At 42.9% G+C, this 20,967-nt stretch overlaps 1 protein-coding gene across 3 annotated transcripts in view; it reads right to left on the bottom strand.

The window, feature by feature from the left end:
- Window positions 1-3,010: 3,010 nt before the first annotated feature.
- rab3gap1 (RAB3 GTPase activating protein subunit 1) overlaps window positions 3,011-20,967 on the bottom strand; it is a 91,973-nt gene continuing 74,016 nt past the window's right edge. Inside the window, exons 22-26 of one of the 3 annotated variants that reach the window (XM_079822416.1) lie at window positions 20,106-20,221; window positions 14,391-14,493; window positions 8,139-8,159; window positions 7,745-7,765; window positions 3,011-5,556 (exon numbers count right to left, since the gene is read on the bottom strand). In XM_079822416.1, coding sequence (XP_079678542.1) covers window positions 5,326-5,556; window positions 7,745-7,765; window positions 8,139-8,159; window positions 14,391-14,493; window positions 20,106-20,221 — 492 coding nt within the window. In that variant the 3' untranslated portion in view covers window positions 3,011-5,325. Of the gene's footprint in view, window positions 5,557-7,744; window positions 7,766-8,138; window positions 8,160-14,032; window positions 14,315-14,390; window positions 14,494-20,105; window positions 20,222-20,967 lie in introns of those variants that run through there. The other 2 variants (XM_079822417.1, XM_079822418.1) reach the window with 2 other exon arrangements.

The raw sequence follows: 20,967 nt of genomic DNA, 5'->3' as shown, positions 1-20,967 counted from the left end.
GGCTCGTAACCATAGGGGAACCTTTTTAGTGCTATATAGCACCAATTTTGGTGCTTCAGCGGTTCTTCAGAGGTTATATAGCACCTCTGAAGAACCAAAATTGGTGCTATATAGCACTAAAAAGGTTCCCCTATGGTTACGAGCCATTTTTGGTGCCATATAGAACCTTTTTTTTTTTTTAGAGTGTACAGCAGAATCACAGAGACATAAAATATACAACGCATTTGTGACCCTGGAGTCATACGGGGATATTTGTGGCAATAGCCAACAATAATGATCCATTTATCTTTTATGCCAAAAATCATTAGGATATTCAGATCATGTTCCATGAAGATATTTTGTCAATGTCCTACAGTAAATGTATTATTAGTTGTAATATGCATTGCTAAGGACTTCATTTGGACAACTTTAACTGTGATTTTCTCAATATTTGGATTTTTTTTGCACCCTCAGATTCCAGATTTTTCAAACAGTATCTCGGCCAAATATTGTCCTAACAAACCATACATCAATATTTGCATGTTTCAAAAATCCCTTATGGTTGGTTTTGTGGTCACATGAGGTTGATGCAAACATGTTTCCAGAAACAGGGAGATGTGTGCATACCAATGGCTTGAAGGAATAGTAGTGAAAGAATCCATTAAAGGGTTAGTTCACCCAAAAAATACATTTCTTCCATTAATGACTCACCCCAATGTTGTTCCACACCCGTAAGACCTCCGTTCATCCTCGGAACGTAGTTTAAGATATTTTAGATTTAGTCCGAGGGCTTTCAGTCCTTTGAATGTAAGTGTATGCACACTTTGCTGCGTTCACGACGCCACAGTGACGCTGCTGACGTAAGACGCTGTGACGTGTTATCTGGTATCTGCTATCGCACCAGCTAACACGTCACAGCGTCTTACGTCAGCAGCGTCACTGTGGCAAACAAAACCGGAAGAGAAGACACTGCTTAATAAAGTCTTAGTTTTTGTTATTTTTGGCTAAAATGTATTGTCGACGCTTCAAAAGAGTCTAACTAACCAAATGATGTCACATATGGACTACTTTGATGATGTTTTCATTACCTTTCTGGACGTGGACAGCAAAGTGTGCATACACTTACATTCAAAGTACTGAAAGCCCTCGGACTAAATCTAAAATATCTTAAACTGTGTTCCGAGGATGAACGGAGGTCTTACGTGTGTGTGTAACAACATTGGGGTGAGTCATTAATGGAAGAAATTTCATTTTTGGGTGAACTAACCCTTTAATGTACTCACCCTAAAGCCATAGGGCGTTTTTATTGTGGTCAGCATGAGATCGGCCTTTATAGAGACAGTAGATCAAACTTCCCAAGGCGATTATTGGCCGATCGGTAGCCGATCAAACGGAGCACCCTTAGTGTAAATTATTTAATTTATTAAAGTGATTAAATCAATGCCACCTTATTGGGACAACACGATAAACACTTTATTATTAAAGGGTTAGTTCACCCAAAAATGAAAATTCTGTCATTAATTACTTACCCTCATGTCGTTCGACACCCGTCAGACCTCCGTTCATCTTCAGACACAAATGAAGATATTTTAGTGTAAATCTGATGGCTCTGAAAGGCCTCCATTGGCTCAATGCACTTTACACTCTCAAGACCCTTAAAAGGCACTAAAGACGTCGTTACAAAGTCCATCTCACTACAGTGGTTCTACAATAACTTTATGAAGCGACAAGAATAGTTTTTGTGTGCAAAAAAACCCTAAATAACGACTTATATAGTGATGACGATTTCAAAACAAAGCATCATAACGCTTCGAAGCTTCATGAGGCCGTGTTTTGAAATCGTCATCACTATATAAGTCGTTATTTAGGGTTTTTTTGCGCACAAAAACTAATCTCGCCGATTCATAAAGTTATTGTAGAACCACTGTAGTGAGATGAACTTTGTAACGACGTCTTTAGTGCCTTTTAAGGGTCTTGAGAGTGTAAAGTGCATTGAGCCAATGGAGGCCTTTCAGAGCATCAGATTTACACTAATAATATCTTCATTTGTGTCTGAAGATGAACGGAGGTCTGACGGGTGTCCAACGACATGAGGGTGAGTAATTAATGACAGAATTTTCATTTTTGGGTGAACTAACCCTTTAAATACGCGCTAGACACTTTATTTCCACTTTTCGAATATTTTCATAATTTTTAATTAAAATAAATTGCTTTACGATCCGATATGTGATGGGAAAAGGTGGATTCAGAACTCTCTGCCACGCATCATCCGTAATTTTATCAGGCCCAATCAGACGTGAGTGGGCGGAGTTAGTGTAAATAGCCTCTGCCAACAAGGCAGGCGATTTGTACTTGGTGTAAATATACATGCCGAATTTTGAATAGTGGTGGCACTGTGTGTGTTGAAAAGCTTGTAATTGCCATTGTGTACCACTTCCACAGAGCCTTTAATGTTCACATATCATATCGCGCTTGTGTCAAATTCAAAGAGTCAAGAGTTATCGCTTCAAAAGAGTGAGTTTGTGAGCGCTGTGCGTGAGATGGTGGACCTTTTGAGTCAACAGGCAACCAGATGAGACAGAGGGTAACTAATTAGGGCAATGGACTGGTTCTCTTAAGATGATGATTCATCATTGCTCAAAATGTTGCCCATTGTATCATCACCTTAACAGTGTTGTGAGGTTTTGCAAATCAGCCCACCAGAAAAGTCCACAGCCAATCACGGTGCTCACTTTTTAAATCATCGAAAAAGTAAAAGAATAGCAGGCCATGACAGAGGAACGACATCGTCGGAATCACTTCCAGGGCACATTTACACGACAATGATGTCCTAAAAACAGAAACGTGTTTGTGTTTTTCTCGTACAGATGAAAACGTTGTCAAAACATTGACACAAACGCTGTATTCTGCTGCTAGGCCAGTCATTGACGATGTCACAAAACTATGTGTATGCACTTGATGGCTGGTTACGCCCACTGACTGGCGAAAAGACTGGTTTTCAGCGTGAATGATTGATGGTACAAACAGTTTTGACAAGAAATCTGAGGTATATTTTTTACAGGCTGTCAAAAGCTACAGAAAAGAGAAGCAAATGGATCGCTGCAATTCACAGAAAGTGTGAACATGTGTCTTGTATCATTGGAAGCCTTGGCTCAAGACGAACAAAATGTATATCTCCGATTTCCTTTCCGCCATTTTGTAATTTTCCGCCATTTTGTCATTTTCTGCCATTTTGTAATTTTCTGCCATTTTCTCATTTTCCACCATTTTGAATTTTGTCAAAAACCTTTAGCGAACTAGTCCTAGGGTTTTCGCCCAATCGGAACCAAACCAGTGCAGAAATATTCTTTGGAGTCTGAATATCAATAATTATCAAAAAAATAAATTAAAAAAAAGGTAGAAATTTTGATTCACGGTCGTTAAGGGGTGGCAAATGTTTGAAGTGGGTGGAGCCAATTTTACTAAAATGGCTATAACTCGAGAACGGAATTAGATATTATCACCAAACTTGGTACACATGTGTATGAGCTCAATCTGAGATTACAGTAAAAATTGCGATGATTGGCCACTTGGTGGCGCTATAAGATGAAAAAAAACATAAAAATGGCTACTTGTCCGATTGACTTGAAAATTGGCATGCAGTGTCTTTGTCCAAGGAGCCATGATTGTCTATGGGGACATTGGTGTATCTCATAAAACATGGCTGCCATCAGCCAATGAAATTTGAGCACCTATTAGACAAGGTTAATGGAGGCCGATCGGAATGAAACTCGGTGGGCACGTTCGATTCATGACCCTAGGGGTCTGTAAGAATTTTGCAAGAAATCTGCCTCAAGGTGGCGCTTACAAGTTTTACGCCTCTGTAATAACGTGGTGTTTCACACATCCACACAATATTCATATCATTTGATAGATCTCCTCATACTGAAGAACTTTGCTTCAAAAACACTGCTGTCAATCAAATCGTTCATTAAATATATATATAATAGCTTTTGCGAACTAGTCCTAGGTTTTGAATAAAACAAATTCAGTACAAGTCTCTGGACTCTCAAGATCAATAATTATAAAAAAGTTTAACTTTTGCATTTGGATGCCTATAATAGGGTCATTTAGAAAAAGGGTTTGGCAAAATACACTCAAAAGCCTATAAATTAAAAACGAAAACTCAAAACTTCACAATAATAGGCGAGCACATGCGACGTGATTTTCAACAAACATGCAAACATTTATGGAGATTGGCCCATAGGTGGTGCTATAACTTTTAAAAATCTTTAAAAACCATATATTTCCTATAGTAAATTGCCTGCATTGGCTGTAAATGGTCTTTTCCTTCTATGATCTAAGTGGTTACATGCTTGCTAAATAAAAAAATGTTTACACACTGGCTTAAAGGCCCCGATAATTGCTGCTCACAGCTATATTATTGTTACAGTTATCATTCGATGTGTGAAAGTTTCAGGGGTCGTAAGACATCATAGAGTTCAGAGAGTTATTCACCAGCTGAAACAGAATCGCGAAGCACCCGTTTGATCCGGAGCAGAAGTTACTCAAACTAACGTCCCGTATTAACGATCTACGTCAGCATTCATTTAAAGCCCTTAATGCAATTAAAGCACCGCGAGCGGCACAAAGCGCTAATGAGCCAATGATCATGAAACGAGAGCAACGACAATAACAAGTTTGGCTGGAAAGCCTAATTATGTTCAGACGTTTTATTATTTTCATCGACTGAATTGGGAAATTCTTACAATGCAGATGATCATATTGGTTTGACATTTAGATCCGGTCAAAATGGATGAGATCGACCTCAGCCGACTAATAGCACAGACTGACAATACATCATCAGACAGACGTCTACATTAATGTCATTAGCAGAAAGTGACTGATGTTCAGGCGAAGGGAAAAGCAGCACAAGAGCGATATATAGAAATGTCTGAACGCATCTCACCTCTGATCCGAGACGGAAACCGATACAATGATGCTAAATGCTACATGACCTCAGCTATTTACCACTACTAGTCAATGAGTAACGTGTGTGTGTGTTTGGATGGTGTTTCCTAAGGCGAAGCATTGAAAAGTCAATCTAAAGCTGCTCTCATCAAACACACAGTAGGGGAACTGATATTATTAGCATGTGTGAAAACCCAACAGATATAAAACCATTTTAACATCCAAGCAGAGGTGATGAGACCCTCAGAAGTGCTGTTGCCTTGAGGGCCGATCCAGAAACAGCCGTTTCCCGTGATTACACGTGAATCGTTTAAGAACAGCAGGACACCAACGCTCGCTTATTTCACTGAAGCCGTGTCCCATTTAACCAACCCGTCCCGCACACAGCGGATGCGCTCAGAAGAAGGAGGTGTCGGATGAGAAGGCTCCGGCTAGCCTGAACTCGTCCCGCATGAGCACGCAGAAGAGCCGCTGGGGCAGGGCTTTGGAGTACGGCGCGGGACGCGGGACGCAGGTCCGCAGGAGGATCTCCCGTCCGGCGGGGGGCGGAAAATCCGGAACCGCTTTCCTGTCATCCGTCCCTCCCGAACGACCCGTTTCTTCCTCCATTGGCGCCAACAGGGCGGCCTGAACACATCAGCACACAAAACACATCACACTTTTCATCAAGGGTTTTCCTGAAAACATCTGTTTTATAGCTGATTCAAACTTAACGGGCCGGTTTCACAGACAAGGCTTTAAGGACAACTCTGGTGAAAAATGAACCTAGGGATAATTAACACATGGGTACCGAGTAGATTGTTCTCTGGGATGCGTTTTCATGAAAATCGAATGTAAAGAGTTTTATCTCTAAAAACAGATTAACGCTAGTATATGGGGCATAGAATAAGTCAAATTAAATCGCTAGTTAAAGGGTTAGTTCACCCAAAAATATAATTACTTACCCTCATGTCGTTCGACACCCGTAAGACCTCCGTTCATCTTCAGAACACAAATGAAGATATTTTAGTGTAAATCTGATGCTCTGAAAGGCCTCCATTGGCTCAATGCACTTTACACTCTCAAGACCCTTAAAAGACACTAAAGACGTCGTTACAAAGTCCATCTCACTACAGTGGTTCTACAATAACTTTATGAATCGGCGGGAATAGTTTTTGTGCGCAAAAAAACCCTAAATAACGACTTATATAGTGATGACGATTTCAAAACACGGCCTCATGAAGCTTCGAAGCGTTATGAATCAGTGAGTCGATTCATGATTCGGATCGCGTGTCAAACTGCTGAAATTTAGCGATTCAAACTGCTGAATCGACTCGCTGATTCATAACGCTTCGAAGCTTCATGATGCCGTGTTTTGAAATCGTCATCACTATGCACTATGTGCACTACTACCGATTCATAAAGTTATTGTAGAACCACTGTAGTGAGATGGACTTTGTAACGACGTCTTTAGTGCCTTTTAAGGGTCTTGAGAGTGTAAAGTGCATTGAGCCAATGGAGGCCTTTCAGAGCCATCAGATTTACACTAAAATATCTTCATTTGTGTCTGAAGATGAACGGAGGTCTGACGGGTGTCGAACGACATGAGGGTAAGTAATTAATGACAGAATTTTCATTTTTGGATGAACTAACCCTTTAATACCACTAACAAGGCTCAAAATAGCCTCACGCTAACACAGGAGCATAATGAGGATCCCTACATGCAAACCGAAGCATTGAGAACTTTGTAAGTGAACAAACAGTTTAATAAGAAGATACTTTATAAAGACAGTACATTACGCGTATACAGACAGGAGCCATCTTGGAAAACAGTCTGGACGAGTCGAGCCACGAACGCTGTGCTAAATGATGAACTGAGACTGTGAATCTCATATGGTCCGTTGTTTCCGGGAGAAAGCAATGAACGCAACAGAGAAAATAAATCAATACAAATAATTTTAAACGCAACAGAGACTAGAGCTTCCAAAGGATACACACTAAAGAGATGGCGGATTACTCAACCGTGGCTCGACTCGTCGAGACTGTTTTCCAAGATGGCTCCTTCTGTATACGCTAATGTACTGTCTTTATTAAAAATCTTCTTATTAAACTGTTTGTACCATGTCCAGCCTTTCACAGAAACGGTATTCCCTGGTGGCTGTGGCTCTTTCAGCAGAAAATGCGGCGCCACAAAGCACAAATGCTTCAGGAATTGTTTGAGGAGCACAACAACGAGTTTGAGGCGTTGACCTTGCCACTAAATTCCCCAGATCTCAATCAAATCGAGCATCTGTGGGATGTGCAGAACAAACAAGACCGATCCATGGAGATCCCACCTCGCAACTTACAGGACTTAAAGGATCTGCTGCTAACATCTTGGTGCCACACAGCACATCTTAAGGGGTGGCCATGCCACGACGGGTCAGGGCTGATTTGGCAGCAAAAGGGGGACCAACACAATATTAGGATCATAATGTTATGCCTGATCGGTGTAATATGCAGACAACTGTTTGTCTTTTACCAGAGAGTCAAGGAGCAACAAAGCAAAGACGCTCTCTGTGAGACTTAAATGAGCGTGTTGAGACTGCACAATCTCTTTTTCCCCCCCGAACATGAACAAATTCCTCTAATTGCAAAGCTGATTGCAAATTAGCAAATGTCTGTTCACATCTCAGAGACTGAACGTGGCGAAAGAAACATTCTGGTTTCAGATCGACCTACAGCATCTGTGACACAGCGAGGCATGAGCTAAAGCATGTGTCCTAAAATGACTACACTACACACGGAGAACATCACTCACTATCTCTACGGCACTGAGACGCGTCTAAAAACAAACCTCCACGTCCATCAGGAAGCCCTGGATGCGCACAGAATGAGAACGAATCAACGTGAGGATGAAAATCAGAAAGCAGCGATTAGTGACAGACGTTCAGTTTCTACAGATGATAATCCAGATTGTGTTCCTCATTGACATCAGCATCTGTCTGAAACACTGCAGCGAAATGCTTTTCTTATTCAGTGTTTGTCTTGTACAGTACAAATATCTAAGCATTCTTAAATCAACATGCAACTTGTGAAGATATTAGGTCTTGTTTACTGAAATCTTCTCCAGTAAATGCATCCTGATGTAAGAATGCTCGTACTGGAAAACAAGACACAAATACTGAGGAAGAGCATTGTTTTTTCTCTCGCAGTGAATGGTGTATAGTGTCGGATGTTGCTGATTTTACCTCGTCACTGGAGTCGGCCAACTTGACAAGAGTGACAGACAAGCGGTGTTAGGAGAGAACAAACAAACAAACAAAAAAGATGAAGAAAAGGAACAACACAAAATACAAGGCCAAATAAGAGCACTTTTTAAAAAAGTTCAGTCCATGCCGCAATGCATGCTGTAAACGTGCAACCACTCGACACGTGCAGGTCATATTTCAAGCAAAAAAATGCACAACAAAACTGTCAAATATTAAAACCATTACGATTATTGGTAGCAATATTATAATGACGACTAAGCACAAGTTACATTGACAGTAATCAGGGTTTCTGCAGGTTTTATGAACAGGGTTCCCACTCTTTTTCAGCAACCATTTTACTGTACTTTTCTAGGACAGTTTCAATTTTACTACGGCAAGAATAAAAGACGAGGATCATCTCAAGTCTTTAAAAGCCGTACTGTTTATTACCATTACTTAACAATCCAGCATTTTTCAATATGAGCTCTTAATCATACATTATGACTATGGAAGCTTGTTTACACCACAGAATAGAAAGAAAAGGTAATTGTGACTTTTTATCTCGCTATTCGGACTTTCTCGCAATTGCGAGTTTTCATATTTGTGATAAACGCGAAAATTGTCGCAATTCTTTTTTCCTCAGAATTGGACTTTATAACTTGCAACTGCAGTTTAGATCTCACAATTCGGAGAAATTGTCAGAATTGCAAGAGATAAACTCGCAACTGCGCAAAAAATTCAACTGTGAAGAAAAGTATAGAATTGCGAGTATATATCACGCAATTCTGACTATATCTTGCAATTCTGACTTTATAACACACAAATGTGACTTTATATCAGAATGATGTGATTAGGTAGCAGCTTACGAGTTAACATTCACTGCATACATTTGAGCAGTTAATAGCATTAGCATTAGCTAACTGCTGCAAGTGGCAACACAAGACTAAACATCATTATTCAAAATACTACTCATACGCATCAAACTCAGCATTCCTGAACATGTGCTTTCTGCAACTAGCGCTAGTTGTTTGGGCCAGCGATAAACTCTTTATACTCGGCTAAAGAAATAACTTTTTTTTTAAAGAATTTTCCCAGACAACAAAAAGATTTTCCAGGACATTTTACTATTTTCTATAATTTTCCATGTGTTTTCCAGGACTGGAAAATTTGTCATCAATTTTCCAGGTTTTCCAGGATGAGTGGGAACCCTGATGAAGGTAAATTTAAGAGCTTTATTAATGAAAATTTAAGGAATAAAATGAAGGGAACACAACACGTTAATATGTTCTCATAATGTAAATGTCTAAGCACACTATAAGTTTTTTTGTTTGAATTCAAAGTTTGAAAATACAATTTTCAACATATCTGCATTACTTTTTTTTTATCAATTTGACAAAAAATAGCTTAAAGTTTGAGATGAGAAATCTTGGGAAAGTGATTTTATGATTAATACAAGATTGTGCCAATGGGTTAATTAAAATCAACTTAATTCAAATGTAAGTAATGTTCATACCCAATGACAGATATTTGTTCTTGTTTTAAGACACCTAATTTTGTTCAATTTCTCAGAAAATAAGACTTAATTTTGCTAAATGTAATGTAATGTTTTGTAAATGTCTCTTGATTTAAGGATGTTTTAAATTTGAACTGGAAAACTAAAATCCTGAGGAAGAACAATTTTTTTGCAGTGCATCAAATTACATTTAGGGCCCTATGAAATCTGTTTTATTTATTTTTTGTTTTATAGTTATTCATGTGAATCTGTCTGGACTCTTTGACTGACTTTCGTTCATCTTCAGAACACAAATGAAGATATTTTTAATGAAATCTGACAGATTTCTGTCCTTTCATTGACAGTCTAAGCAACTTCCACTCTGAGGCTTCAAAAAGTTCATAAAGAGATTGTAAAACTGATCCATACGAATCAAGTGGTTTATTCCAGATTTTCTGAAGAGACTTGATTGCTTTATATGAAGAACCACAGTCTTATGGGGTTTGGAACAAGCGGCTCCTCCCGCAGTTTCTCTTGAAGCCGATACGGAAGTGACTTAAACTGCAGTTCATGGACTGGCCACTAGAGACAGACTCCAGAAGAAGCAGAATCTCATTGAGCTCATGTTAAAATGCCCAACTTTACAGCAGAAGAACACATGTTTACAGTCTGGGACAAACTGTGCTTTTGGTCTATACGGCTAATGTTGCCCTTCATGACGACTGTGAGGGGGGTGAATTATTTTATAACTCATTTGTTTACATTATATAAAGCATTAAAGTTCTGCATAATTAAGGGCGTGGCCACTTTGAGTGACAGGTGGATTGGCGTTTGTCTGCTGTCTGTTAGTCGTCACATCAGCTTAGCTCCGCCCATGTCCCGCCTCTTTGCCCATTTTCTGTTATCCGGGAGTGAAACGCTTCCAAGACGACAACGGCCGACTTTTAGGGTTCAGAAACTCTCTTCAGATCCTATGGGTGATGTCACGGACACTACGCCCATATTTATTTACAGTCTATGGGTTGAAACGACATAAGGGTGAGTAAATGATGAAATTTAAGTGAAAACGAAGTGTACTGACCTACTTTCATGACTTTCTGCATTATACAGTAAATTCTATTTTTATTAATAGATTCTGCAATTCGGTCAGAAATCATAGGGCACTAATTTAATGCCATGATATTGAATTCAAGACTTTCTGCCCCAATTTAAGGCCTTAAATTGTGGAAGGTCAAATTAAGATATGCTGAAACCCTGAGTAATGAGAATCATCAAGCAAAATGCGAGTGGGAATGTGGTTAGTTGTCACAACAATAAATGCTACAAAAATCTTAATGGTTCCATAAGCTTGGTCTTATTTAAAGGAACACGCCATTATTTTCGAAAATAGGCTCATTTTCCGTCTCCTCTAGAGTTAAAGAGTTGAGTTTTACAGTTTTTGAATCCATTCAGCCGATCTCCGGGTCTGCACTTTTAGCATAGCTTAGCATAGATCATTGAATGTGATTAGACCGTTAGCATCTCGCTCTAAAAATGACCAAATACTTTTGATACTTTTCCTATTTAAAGCTTGACTCTTCTGTAGTTACATCGTGCACTAAGACCAACGGAAAATGAGAAGTTGTGATTTTTTAGACCGATATGGCTAAGAACTAAACTCTCATTCCTGCGTAATAATCAAGAGCTTTGAGGAGCTGGAAAATGAGACTATTTTCAAAAAAATTGGCGTGTTCCTTTAAGCGTAATATGTCTATTTTGATTTTAGGGTTGAAATCCGAGGGCGAGATTCATCCCTAAAGAGGGAAGTGCTAAACATGAGTATAAATCTTGTTATTCCTATAAAACGAAACCAAAAATGTATAAAGAATCTGATTGGTTGTTGGTGCAGTAATGCTTTGGATGAGTCCGGGTCACGGCACCACATGATCTGTTCATAGGCGACGCACTGCAAACATCCAAAACATGATCAATCAGAGCAAATAAGAGCGTTTTCTGTGAGATATAGCACATAATCATAAACACATGCAACAAAACCCAGCCGTTGTCTCTCCTCCTCTCGTTCTCTCTCTCTTTTCTCTTTCTTCCAGGAAATCTCACCTCATTTGAATCCCTGATTTCACATGATTTACATGGGGATGCTTGGGATAATTATTGCCTTTCTATTTGCAGCCTGGCAACACACAGGCTATAATTTAGTCCTCTCTCTCTCTCTCACACACACACACACACACACACACACACACACACACACACACACACACACACACACACACACACACACACACACACACACACACACACACACACACACACACACACACACACACACACACACACACACACACACACACACACACTGCAGACGGAGGAGGGGGGAGGGTGGTGGTGGTAATTGAACAAGAGTTTCAGGCAAACAAACTCAAATTTCAAACATTTCTCACTTAAAGAAAACTTGTGAGACAGAAGCTCACCTCGAAAACCCCGACGGCTGACATTTCAACGCCCATATCGCATTTTCGGCCTGTTTAACTTTAAGTAGCCGAGAATTACAATTTATACTGGGACCATTAAGCATAAGTGCATCCTGGGAATGACGGTGACACAAATGGAAGTGACTAATATTAAGAACTAACGGGGTAAATGAGGTTTCAGGTGAATCTCATGGAAATACCTCAAGTCAAAAGAGATCAATTATGCATTATATTTTGCATAATTAAACAAATTTTTTTTTTTAAATGCTGCTTTCCAGGTTTCCAGGTTAGATTTGACCAGTGAAATCAACCAATTTCACTGCATAATCCGACCTGGACACCTCTTCGTGAGACCGCCACTGACTAAACCACTACTAACTCAAACACAAGACTAACGCGAGTCGTTCATCAACTCGATAAGAATCTTTTTTTAAACAAATCACTCGCCTGGCGTGTTTAATTACCTCTGTGTCACATTAAAGCTCTAAATGAAACTAAGACATCTGCTGCATTTCATTAATTTAGCTAATTATGACAAACAGAAAAACAGCTCGAGCAGATTTTTAAATGTATTTTTTAAACCCTTGGCTCTTCCTGTTGCTAAAGTCGCTTTGAGGCATTAGATATGAAGCGTTTATACCATTAACAACACGTGACCGTCCTGTTGATTTAGCCAACGTCTCGGAAAACACTTTACTATAAGGTTACATTTGTTAACATTGGCTAACTACATTACTTTACATAAACTAACAATGAAAAAAGCATTATAGTTGTTTCAGTTAATATTATTTAATGATGTACACTCACCTAAAGGATTATTAGGAACACACTAATGCTGTGTTTGACGTCCTTTCGCCTTCAGAACTGCCTTAATTCTACGTGGCATTGATTCCACAAGGTGCTGAAAGCATTCTTTAGAAATGTTGGCCATATTGATAGGAGAGCATCTTGCAGTTGATGGAGATTTGTGGGATGCACATCCAGGGCACGAAGCTCCCGTTCCACCACATCCCAAAGATGCTCTATTGGGTTGAGATCTGGAGACTGTGGGGCCATTTTAGTCCAGTGAACTCATTGTCATGTTCAAGAAACCAATTTGAAATGATTGGAGCTTTGTGCCGGTGCATTATCCTGCTGGAAGTAGCCATCAGAGGATGGGGACATGGTGCTCATAAAGGGATGGACATGGTCAGAAACAATGCTCAGGTAGGCCGTGGCATTTAAACGATGCCCAACTGGCACTAAGGGGCCTAAAGTGTGCCAAGAAAACATCCCCCACACCATTACACCACCACCACCAGCCTGCACAGTGGGAACAAGGCATGATGGATCCATGTTCTCATTCTGTTTACGGCAAATTCTGACTCTACCATCTGAATGTCTCAACAGAAATCCAGACTCATCAGACCAGGCAACATTTTTCCAGTCTTCAACTGTCCAATTTTGGTGCAAATTGTCGCCTCTTCTTCCTATTTGTAGTGGAGATGAGTGGTACCCGGTGGGGTCTTCTGCTGTTGTAGCCCATCCGCCTCAAGGTTGTGTGTGTTGTGGCTTCACAAATGCTTTGCTGCAGACCTCGGTTGTAACGAGTGGTTATTTCAGTCAAAGTTGCTCTTCTATCAGCTTGAATCAGTCGGCCCATTCTCCTCTGACCTCTAGCATCAACAAGGCATTTTCGCCCACAGGACTGCCGCATACTGGATGTTTTTCCCTTTTCACACCATTCTTTGTAAACCCTAGAAATGGTTGTGTGTGAAAATCCCAGTAACTGAGCAGATTGTGAAATACTCAGACCGGCCCGTCTGGCACCAACAACCATGCCACGCTCAAAATTGCTTAAATCAACTTTCTTTCCCATTCCGACATTCAGTGTGGAGTTCAGGAGATTGTCTTGACCAGGACCACACCCCTAAATGCATTGAAGCAACTGCCATGTGATTGGCTGATTAGATAATTGCATTAATGAGAAATTGAACAGGTGTTCCTAATAATCCTTTAGGTGAGTGTATATAACTAACTTTATTGCTTATTGTTAATGTTAATTAATGCATTAACTAATGGGACCTTATTGTAAAGCGTCACACGAACATTAGTAAGCTCAGAATTAAACATTCACATGTAAGCATTTGGCAGATGCTTTTATCAAAAGCAAGCATGGATGCACATTGCACAATATTAGTATTTTCCTTTTGGTCGATTCTGGCCCATTGTCTCTGAGAAGAGAGAATCCAGTTAAGATAAAACATTAAACCCTACACCGGTCAGGTGTGTGTGTGTGTGTGTGTTTACCCGCTGAGAACTGACGAACAGCTTATGTATGATGCTCCCAGCTGGACCTCGACCTGCACCGACCACAGACACCTCGGGCTCCTCCAGCAGAAGACTCACAAACCTGAGAGACAGACAGGAGGAACGCTGTAGTGTGTGTGAGACAGTGGCTGTACAGGATGCCAGAGTGTTTAGATGAGGGAAGAGGAATATTTATCATGTTCATATTCGTCTGAGAAATGGAGAAAAACAACTGTGCCTGTGTGCGTGTGTGTGGTTATGAATTCAGCCTGTTCAACACAATCACACACACACACACACACCTGCAGTGAACTGTCTTTGTTCCTGCGGGCTGCTCGGGGTCTTGTCTTAATGAGGCCGGTGTGTGTGTCTTGTCCAGCTGCTGTGGCCCCAAGCGGCCCCTGGGAACTAACGAGTGCCAGGAGACTCGACTGACATGCCCTTCCTGCCCCTGTCAGACTGACAGCACATGCTCCGCCCCTCCTGCGCGACATGGCTCCGCCCCTTCTGTTTGAGATAGCCCCACCTCTCCCATTCAACACGACTCCACATTCCTGTTTGATACAGCTCTGCTCCTCCCCCTTCTATATAGCTCCGCCCCTCTTGCGTAACAAGACTCCACCCTCCGGCTTGATATAGCTCCACCCCTCCGACTCAACATGACTCCACCCTCCTGCTTGATATAGCTCAACCCCTTCCACTCAACAAGACTCCACCCTCCTGCTTGATATAGCTCAACCCCTTCCACTCAACAAGACTCCACCCTCCTGCTTGATATAGCTCCACCCCTCTGACTCAACAAGACTCCACCCTCCTGCTTGATATAGCTCCACCCCTCTGACTCAACAAGACTCCACCCTCCTGCTTGATATAGCTCCACCCCTCTGACTCAACAACTCCACCTTCCTGTTTGGTAAAGCTCTGCTTCTCCCCCTCAATACGGCTTCGTCACTCCTGCTCAACAAGACTCCACCCTCCTGCTTGATATAGCTCCACCCCTTCCACTCAACATGACTCCACCCTCCTGCTTGATATAGCTCAACCCCTTCCACTCAACAAGACTCCACCCTCCTGCTTGATATAGCTCAACCCCTTCCACTCAACAAGACTCCACCCTCCTGCTTGATATAGCTCCACCCCTCTGACTCAACAAGACTCCACCCTCCTGCTTGATATAGCTCCACCCCTCTGACTCAACAAGACTCCACCCTCCTGCTTGATATAGCTCAACCCCTCCGACTCAACAAGACTCCACCCTCCTGCTTGATATAGCTCAACCCCTTCCACTCAACAAGACTCCACCCTCCTGCTTGATATAGCTCCACCCCTCTGACTCAACAAGACTCCACCCTCCTGCTTGATATAGCTCCACCCCTCCGACTCAACAAGACTCCACCCTCCTGCTTGATATAGCTCCACCCCTCTGACTCAACAAGACTCCACCCTTCTGCTTGATATAGCTCCACCCCTTCCACTCAACAAGACTCCACCCTCCTGCTTGATATAGCTCCACCCCTCTGACTCAACAAGACTCCACCCTCCTGCTTGATATAGCTCCACCCCTCCGACTCAACAAGACTCCACCCTTCTGCTTGATATAGCTCCACCCCTTCCACTCAACAAGACTCCACCCTCCTGCTTGATATAGACCCGCCCCTCCCACTCAACAACTCCACCTTCCTGTTTGGTAAAGCTCTGCTTCTCCCCCTCAATACGGCTTCTCCACTCCTGCTCAACAAGACTCCACCCTCCTGCTTGATATAGCTCAACCCCTTCCACTCAACAAGACTCCACCCTCCTGCTTGATATAGCTCCACCCCTTCCACTCAACAAGACTCCACCCTCCTGCTTGATATAGCTCCACCCCTCCGACTCAACAAGACTCCACCCTCCTGCTTGATATAGCTCCACCCCTCCAACTCAACAAGACTCCACCCTCCTGCTTGATATAGCTCCACCCCTTCCACTCAACAAGACTCCACCCTCCTGCTTGATATAGCTCCACCCCTCTGACTCAACAAGACTCCACCCTCCTGCTTGATATAGCTCCACCCCTTCCACTCAACATGACTCCACCCTCCTGCTTGATATAGCTCAACCCCTTCCACTCAACAAGACTCCACCCTCCTGCTTGATATAGCTCAACCCCTTCCACTCAACAAGACTCCACCCTCCTGCTTGATATAGCTCCACCCCTCTGACTCAACAAGACTCCACCCTCCTGCTTGATATAGCTCCACCCCTCCGACTCAACAAGACTCCACCCTCCTGCTTGATATAGCTCCACCCCTCTGACTCAACAAGACTCCACCCTTCTGCTTGATATAGCTCCACCCCTTCCACTCAACAAGACTCCACCCTCCTGCTTGATATAGCTCCACCCCTCTGACTCAACAAGACTCCACCCTCCTGCTTGATATAGCTCCACCCCTCCGACTCAACAAGACTCCACCCTTCTGCTTGATATAGCTCCACCCCTTCCACTCAACAAGACTCCACCCTCCTGCTTGATATAGACCCGCCCCTCCCACTCAACAACTCCACCTTCCTGTTTGGTAAAGCTCTGCTTCTCCCCCTCAATACGGCTTCTCCACTCCTGCTCAACAAGACTCCACCCTCCTGCTTGATATAGCTCAACCCCTTCCACTCAACAAGACTCCACCCTCCTGCTTGATATAGCTCCACCCCTTCCACTCAACAAGACTCCACCCTCCTGCTTGATATAGCTCCACCCCTCCGACTCAACAAGACTCCACCCTCCTGCTTGATTTAGCTCCACCCCTCCAACTCAACAAGACTCCACCCTCCTGCTTGATATAGCTCCACCCCTTCCACTCAACAAGACTCCACCCTCCTGCTTGATATAGCTCCACCCCTCTGACTCAACAAGACTCCACCCTCCTGCTTGATATAGCTCCACCCCTTCCACTCAACATGACTCCACCCTCCTGCTTGATATAGCTCAACCCCTTCCACTCAACAAGACTCCACCCTCCTGCTTGATATATCTCAACCCCTTCCACTCAACAAGACTCCACCCTCCTGCTTGATATAGCTCCACCCCTCTGACTCAACAAGACTCCACCCTCCTGCTTGATATAGCTCAACCCCTCCGACTCAACAAGACTCCACCCTCCTGCTTGATATAGCTCAACCCCTTCCACTCAACAAGACTCCACCCTCCTGCTTGATATAGCTCCACCCCTCTGACTCAACAAGACTCCACCCTCCTGCTTGATATAGCTCCACCCCTCCGACTCAACAAGACTCCACCCTCCTGCTTGATATAGCTCCACCCCTCTGACTCAACAAGACTCCACCCTTCTGCTTGATATAGCTCCACCCCTTCCACTCAACAAGACTCCACCCTCCTGCTTGATATAGCTCCACCCCTCTGACTCAACAAGACTCCACCCTCCTGCTTGATATAGCTCCACCCCTCCGACTCAACAAGACTCCACCCTTCTGCTTGATATAGCTCCACCCCTTCCACTCAACAAGACTCCACCCTCCTGCTTGATATAGACCCGCCCCTCCCACTCAACAACTCCACCTTCCTGTTTGGTAAAGCTCTGCTTCTCCCCCTCAATACGGCTTCTCCACTCCTGCTCAACAAGACTCCACCCTCCTGCTTGATATAGCTCCACCCCTCCGACTCAACAAGACTCCACCCTCCTGCTTGATATAGCTCCACCCCTTCCACTCAACAAGACTCCACCCTCCTACTTGATATAGCCCCGCCCCTCCCACTCAACAACTACACCTTGTTTGATACAGTTCTACTCCTTCCCCCTTCAATACAGCTTCGCCCATCCTGCTCAACAAGACTCTTGCTTAATGTGGCTCCACCCTCTGCTCGATACTGTTCCACCCCTCTTGTTCGACACAGGGATGCACAATATTGCATTTGTGCTTTGAAACTTTGACTAAAACATTTATTTAGGGAACAATGAACAAGGATGGAGAAATAATGAATGGCTTCACCAACAGCACTGTAACTTTAACCTAAGAGTATTCACTAAATTAATTCAGAAATAGGAGCATACTGTGGCTAATTTAAACTGTGAAAATGAAACTAATGAACAATGCTAAAAATACTGACAATAGCCTCATATTGTACTCTATATACAAGGGTTATGATCGTTAATTAAGACTAAAGACAAAACCATAAAAACATTTTCATTACATGAAATAATAGACTGTTTTATTTTTGCTAGTTGCCAAAGCAACATCTCATTTCCGTTGAGTTTAAGTTGAAGCACTAAAATTACAAACTAGTTAAAAATGATAAGTATACCAGTCATGTTGAGCAAGAGGAGCTGTATTGAGGGAAGAAGGACGGAGATGTGTTGAACAGGACTGTGGTGGAGTAATGCTGAGCAAGAGGGGCGGAGCTGTATTGAGGGGTAAGGGGCGGAGCTATATTGAACAGGACTGCGGTGGAGTCATGCTGAGCAAGAGGGGCGGAGCTGTGTTGAGGGGTAAGGGGCGGAGCTATATTGAACAGGACTGCGGTGGAGTCATGCTGAGCAAGAGGGGCGGAGCTGTGTTGAGGGGTAAGGGGCGGAGCTATATTGAACAGGACTGCGGTGGAGTCATGCTGAGCAAGAGGGGCGGAGCTGTGTTGAGGGGTAAGGGGCGGAGCTGTATTGAACAGGACTGTGGAGTCATGTTGAGTGGGAGGGGCGGAGCTATATCAAGCAGGAGGGTGGAGTCATGTTAAGTGGGAGGGGCGGAGCTATAACAAGCAGGAGAGTGGAGTAATGTTGAGCAAGAGTGGTGGAGCTATATCAAGCAAGAGGGTGGAGTCATGTTGATTAGTAGGGGAGGAGCTTTATCAAGCAAGAGGGTGGAGTCATGTTGATTAGTAGGGGAGGAGCTATATCAAGCAAGAGGGTGGAGTCATGTTGATTAGTAGCGGCGGAGCTATATCAAGCAAGAGGGTGGAGTCATGTTGATTAGTAGCGGCGGAGCTATATCAAGCAAGAGGGTGGAGTCATGTTGATTAGTAGGGGCGGAGCTATATCAAGCAAGAGGGTGGAGTCATGTTGATTAGTAGGGGCAGAGCTATATCAAGCAAGAGGGTGGAGTCATGTTGATTAGTAGGGGAGGAGCTATATCAAGCAAGAGGGTGGAGTCATGTTGATTAGTAGGGGCGGAGCTATATCAAGCAAGAGGGTGGAGTCATGTTGATTAGTAGGGGCGGAGCTATATCAAGCAAGAGGGTGAAGTCATGTTGATTAGTAGGGGCAGAGCTATATCAAGCAAGAGGGTGGAGTCATGTTGATTAGTAGGGGAGGAGCTATATCAAGCAAGAGGGTGGAGTCATGTTGATTAGTAGGGGCGGAGCTATATCAAGCAAGAGGGTGGAGTCATGTTGATTAGTAGGGGCGGAGCTATATCAAGCAAGAGGGTGGAGTCATGTTGATTAGTAGGGGCGGAGCTATATCAAGCAAGAGGGTGGAGTCATGTTGATTAGTAGGGGCGGAGCTATATCAAGCAAGAGGGTGGAGTCATAAGCAGAGGCAAGTTTTTCTGAACAAAAATGAGAAACTCTCAGTGCGACTCCTTTTCCCATCGGCAAGGCATTTCGGCAAATATGGGGCTGATGCCAATAAATAATTTTTAAGTCCTTTTTAGCCGATTCCGATGACGTGTTGATAACATTGTGCATCTGTGCAAGTGACTTGTATGGTGAAACTGAACAGACTTTACCTCTCCAGCTCGTCTCCATCTTCCTCCCGCTCTCCTTTAGTGATGCCAAACTTGGCCTTTAGGGATCGTGCGCGTGCCACGACGGCCTCCACCGCGCTCGTCTGATTAATAACATCCTGACAACACAGAGCACACACACATTCACAATAGAGACAGAGCGACACGCGTCATAATCTGAAGACCACGCCCACCAGGGGGGAAAACAATCCAACGCTCTCCATTGACTTTGCATTGCGTGAAGGGGCCTTTTTGTCATTTCGGACTTATAACAAAAAACAGAACAATGTATAAAAGCTGATATGTGACAAGGTGAACAGCAAACAAGCTAAACAAAACCCAGAAGCAAAAACCCAGACGTTTTTATAAGCTGTTGACCCAAAAAACGAGCGTTTAAGGACAAAAAAGTGGATTCAGGCCATTGAGACAGAGCGCGCGACGGGTCATATTACACTGAGAACTACAACGACTAGAGGGGAACATAATCAGCGACAGTAAATATAATATATAAAACAGACATTTGGATATTTGACTTAACAGTGACAAAATGTTTACTGCACACATACACATACTGAGACATACTGAGTGTCAGGATCCCCAAATTTCCCCATTCTTCAGCTGAAGCTTCACTTCGTATTGCCTTTATCCACTTTTATCTTCTTAAACGCTTGTTTTTTTGGGTCGACAGCTTATAAAAACTTATTTCTGTGTTTTTTAGCTTGTTTGCTGTACACCTTGTCACATTTCAGCTTTTAGACATATTTCTGTTTTTTGTTATAATCCGAAATGACAATGAGGCGCCTCACGCAATGCAAAGTCAATGGAGAGCGTTGGATTGTTTCCCCCCCGGTGTGGGCGTGGCCTA

Source organism: Gobio gobio (genome assembly GCF_949357685.1).
Source record: "Gobio gobio genome assembly, chromosome: 7".
NCBI classification, from domain to species: Eukaryota; Metazoa; Chordata; class Actinopteri; order Cypriniformes; family Gobionidae; genus Gobio; species Gobio gobio.
The sequence above is the reverse complement of the archived record's forward strand: the minus strand, read 5'-3'. Positions and strand labels throughout refer to the sequence as shown.